General features: G+C 47.7%; 1 protein-coding gene across 1 annotated transcript; it reads left to right on the plus strand.

The window, feature by feature from the left end:
* Positions 1-2605: 2605 nt before the first annotated feature.
* On the plus strand, positions 2606-4264 carry LOC115320959. The gene has a single exon (XM_029981197.4). The coding sequence runs from the start codon at positions 2611-2613 to the stop codon at positions 4099-4101; it is 1491 nt and encodes a 496-aa protein (XP_029837057.2). The 5' UTR covers positions 2606-2610; the 3' UTR covers positions 4102-4264.
* The last annotated feature ends 779 nt before the right edge of the window (positions 4265-5043 follow it).

Below are 5043 nucleotides of genomic sequence, written 5' to 3' on the forward strand. Positions count from 1 at the left end.
TGGGTAACAAGCTGGTACTACTGTTACGACACAGTCACCGGGACAACTGTTTTATCGCTCAAACCACCGAGAACATGTCGTCACGAAAGCCACAAGAGACGAGCAGATATTGTGAAAGCACCTGTTCCGAAAAGTTCGGTGTTTTCCCGCTAGGTGCCGTCCGTTTTGTTGGAGTCACGAATATTCACTTTTGCGAAGTACACGACGTGTCCCTCACGGGTTGATGTGTTCGTTTTCAGAGGCACGTGCGACTGCAAACCTGCCTTCATAGGATAGTTTTACATGGGCTCCGTTTACATGGATGCGACCGCAAAACTTCAAATCGAAGTATATTCTCACTTTGTATTGAGCAAACGCGTTTCGGTGCGAATAAAACTGTCGCTGTATTTGCAGCGCACATTTGCTGAATGGACGAACTTTATAGCTTTTTGGCTCTATTGCGCGCGCCGATCAATCATAGACGGCCCATTTAAAACTCACTATCTTTCCCGAGTGACCAGAACGCACATATCAGACGTCCGGTCGGAGGCCACGTCACAGCAGCGTCCTTGACACCATGGGCGGAGCTTCACGGCACGCCGCTAATTCCCGTTTGTTGACACCCAGCCGCAGCGCTTCCTCGGTTCATTGTCAGGGCCGCCGTGATTATGGCATCGGGACGGGTTTCGTAAGCCGCGTGTGCCTTACGCTCTTGCCAATTACACGACGTGTACGGCGCGCACGCTTACGTCCCGTGGGGGAATCCCCGCGCGGCGGCGCGGTTCCAGGAAGCTTCCTTCTCTGCTCGCGTAGGGAGCGGATCGGCGCCGAACAACGCTTCCAGCCGTCGCTTCCTCGTCGCGTTCCTAGATCGGTGCTTGAGGACCCCCTCCTTGTTTGCATCTACGCGAGTCTCCGTAGGAGCCTGCATACCGCCGAGGAACGCCGCGCAAGCGTTCATATAAAGCGTGTGCGATGCATCTCCTGGGGCCCGCGCGACCATGACCACCTCGCGCGGCACGATGTCGCGCCTATTTTCAGAGATAGCTTCCGTGAGAGATTACCTAATCACGGGGAACCGGAAGGAGAGAGGGTGGGAGAAGAGGGAGGCCGACGCCCGCGTAACTTTCGACCTCAGGAGCACCGTCTCGTTGCCGTTCACGGACGCACGAGGGTCCTTGAGTCAGGGGAAGCCTTGAGCGCATCCTGTTCTCGTATGGTTGGAATTACAGCCTAATGTTAGGAATAGCTATCAATCGAGCAGGTACTTGTTTGCGTGGAGTCCTGAACGGAAGACGCGTCGCTTAGTTGACGTCTGGACCCCCCAGCGGGAATCGTTTCGTGCTCTCCGCGTCCGAACGGTGACAGCGCGGCGATGCGCCGCTAGGAGTTGGGATGCCTCGTGGAATCTTTGCCCTGAAGGGCTCCTGCGACGCACTGTGGACGTGTTCGAATTTCGCGCTGGAACTGACCTCACGGAAGGCACTAACCTATCGAAAAAGTGTTTTCAAGAAATTCGCCTAATTTTAGAGTCTTTAATTTAGAGAGAGGGCCGACCAGCATCTAGGAACAAAAATGCTATCTACATGACGTGTTACAGAGGCCAATCGCAGGGGCGAAACGACTTGACAATCGACTGCGGATTAGGTTCATGGCCGCCTCTACAAAACCGTTTTCCCTTTGTCGGCTCGCTGAGTCGATTACGCCTGTTTGCCTCAGACCTCTTCTGCAGTTGCTCATGGGTGTTTTAGCCCCGTATTCCCTAAAGGAGTGCAAAACTGGGCGTCGTTGTTGCATTGGAATGCGTAAGCCTACGCGAGGCTCAGCGAGAAGCAAACAGATTCCCATGTTCGAGCTCAGTCCAGAGTTCATTCTCTCCCGTCGTATCATAACCATGTTGAATAACCTGAGACTGGGGCAGAAGTGAACAAATAAGTCGAAGGGACAGAAAAGGACAGGACGATGTCTTAAACACAGCTACCAGGTTTATTTAGCCCGCCTCCTTATATAGCCCAAAATCAGCCATCACCAACACAAAAGGGCAACATCTAACCAGTTCAAACGCCAAACCCTCCAATCAGCCACAACCTACACAAAGGGAAAACCTCTAAACAGTCCAAACGCCAAAGCCTCCAATACACAAAGTTGTAGTATGGACGGCCTTCATGCCGATTCACGAATGTAACGACTGCACTGCGATTTTGTGAGAGACAGAAATCATTCACAAGGAGATGGAATGATGCAAAAAGACTAGTAAGGGAGACGGTGCGGATAAAGTCTCTAGGTAATTGCATAATAAGTCAGGCTTCCTTACAGTTCGGTAAAAATTCTAAATTTTCTTTTTTTTAATATACTTTTTTATGTCTGTACTGTACACCTTTGCCCCGTTTTAGATTCAGTGTGTGTCATCCCTTCATCGCTGGTATAAAGTGTTTTTGTTTGTTTTTTGTGTGTGTGTAAAGAAAACTTTTCTTCTTTTTTTTTTGGAAGGAAGTAGGTACTGATTCTTTTTTTTTTAATTTTGGGGGAGATTGTAGAGTTATCTTTGTGAATCGGCATAAAGACCGCCCATAGTACAACTTTGTGTATTGGAGGCTTTGGCGTTTGCACTGTTACCCGCCCGGTACCGACATGTCACAAGCAAGTCGCTTACGTCAAATTTTCATCCAGGTGCTCGTCATTGCCTGGACGATCCACACAAAGCCCTATCAACGAGCCGATAATCTGCCACTACCCATCGGAGCCTCGGCGTCACTTCAGCTGCCGTACGCCCGCCTGATCCTTCCGCCGCTGGATACGTCCAGATTCGACGGCACAGCCTGGCAACCACAGCTTGCGCCAGATAACCACAAGCTACAAAAGCCGCTGCCCGGCACTTCCAGCGAGGGGCCCGGTACCGACATGTCACAAGCAAGTCGCTTACGTCAAATTTTCATCCAGGTGCTCGTCATTGCCTGGACGATCCACACAAAGCCCTATCAACGAGCCGATAATCTGCCACTACCCATCGGAGCCTCGGCGTCACTTCAGCTGCCGTACGCCCGCCTGATCCTTCCGCCGCTGGATACGTCCAGATTCGACGGCACAGCCTGGCAACCACAGCTTGCGCCAGATAACCACAAGCTACAAAAGCCGCTGCCCGGCACTTCCAGCGAGGGGCCCGGTACCGACATGTCACAAGCAAGTCGCTTACGTCAAATTTTCATCCAGGTTGGTCTTTTTTACAAACCTGTTGACCATCACAGTGTTAGACGTTACTTGTCGGTGCCGAGCCCCTTTGCTTTTGTCTTTGTGCTTTGTCATTTAGAAGCGTACAGTGTCTACGTGACTTGTGTATTGTGCTACGCAGCATCTATAGTAATAAGGATAATGCTGCTACTTTCTGGCAATGTAGAAATGAACCCTGGCCCGTTCACTCAAGAGCAAACTAAGAGAATACTAGAAGTCTTGGAGCTACTACCGGGTATACACAAAAACCAAGACGTAATTTTGGCTGAAATGGCGGCAATCAAGCAAACACAGACATCGGTCGAAGAAAAACTCACATCTGTGTTTTCAACACTGGAATCGCTCAAAAAAGACGTTACTTCACTGAAATCCCTTGAGACTAAAGTGCAGCAAATACAAGTTGCATCCACGGAACTTGCCGAGCAGTTTAACCAGCTGGCAAACAGTCATGATGACCTAGAAAATCGCTATCGAAGAAATAATCTAATCTTTTATGGTGTTGACGAGGATACAAATGAAACATGGGCAACGTCCGAAACAAAAGTTCTGCAGCTCTGCGAAACTGTGCTAGGCATCAAAATTGACCACTCACATGTGGAACGCGCTCACCGACTGGGTAGACACAATGCAGAGAGGTCCAGGCCAATCATAGTAAATCTTTCCTCGTTCAAAACAAAACAAACTATACTATCGCAAACGCCCAAGCTGAAAAACAGCGGAATATCTATCGGCGAGGACTTTTCTGCTAACGTGCGTCATGAAAGAAGCAAGCTTCTGGGATTTGCCAGGACACAAAATAGTCAATTTAAACTACGCTACAACAAACTAATTATTGGAAACAAAGTATTTTACTATGACAACAGTGAACAGAGAGTAAAAGAGAAAACAATCTAGCAACCAGTACAAATTCCACAGGCTGCCCTCAAAAAGACCATAACTGTGAATGAACTTGATGTACTTCTCGTGAATTGTCGTAGTGTAAAAAATAAAATTGATGACTTAGCAGAGCTTGTTAATCTGACAAGGCCCAGTATCGTAATGGGTACAGAGTCCTGGCTTGATGACTCAATCAAAAGTGCAGAAGTTTTTCCACCTGACTATACTGCTTATCGACGAGACAGGAATGGGCATGGTGGAGGAGTATTCCTGCTGACTCATAACAGTCTGCAAAGCACCGCCATTGACTTTTCGCAATTTTCATTTGAGTCCGTTTGGTGTAAGGTGTCGCTTCAAAATGGCCACTTCCTCACAATCGGTTCCTTCTACAGACCGCCTGCGTCTGGCGACGATTCCATTCTTTCTTTAACAAATGCTCTTTCAACAATTTCTTACGACTACCTTGTACTGGGAGGCGACTTTAACTATCCTGATGTTAACTGGGTTGATGGCTTACCAATCAGTACAAACTTATCCACACCTTACAAGACATTTATTGAATTTGTTTTAAGCTTTTCTTTATACCAACACGTTAAATTTCCTACACGCTTAGACCACAGGAGGGACAGCACGCTAGACCTAATCTTTAGCAATGAGCGTTCTGTTATCTCTTCTATTTCCGTTGTTCCCGGTATCAGTGATCACGAGGCGGTAGCTGAGAAAATAAAATGCGCGAAAGAAAAAACCGTACAAAAAACGCAAAGGAAAATTTATTTTTACGATCAAGGGAACTATTCCGCTTTAGCTGACAAACTTTTTGATTATTTCCAAGAATTCAAAGAATTCAGCTACCACTCTGATGTGGAAACGCTATGGGGTATGTTCAAAAATAAATTAAAAGCTTTAATTGAAATCCATATTCCTTCAAAAGTTATAACCGGAAGGAAACGCAAAGACAAG

This window comes from Ixodes scapularis, unplaced genomic scaffold (genome assembly GCF_016920785.2).
Source record: "Ixodes scapularis isolate PalLabHiFi unplaced genomic scaffold, ASM1692078v2 PGA_scaffold9__187_contigs__length_104089568, whole genome shotgun sequence".
In the NCBI taxonomy this organism is placed as follows: Eukaryota; Metazoa; Arthropoda; class Arachnida; order Ixodida; family Ixodidae; genus Ixodes; species Ixodes scapularis.

Excerpts from the sequence above, each read along its gene's own strand:
- LOC115320959 (XM_029981197.4), top strand. The coding sequence starts at position 2,611 with ATGTCACAAGCAAGTCGCTTACGTCAAATTTTCATCCAGGTGCTCGTC.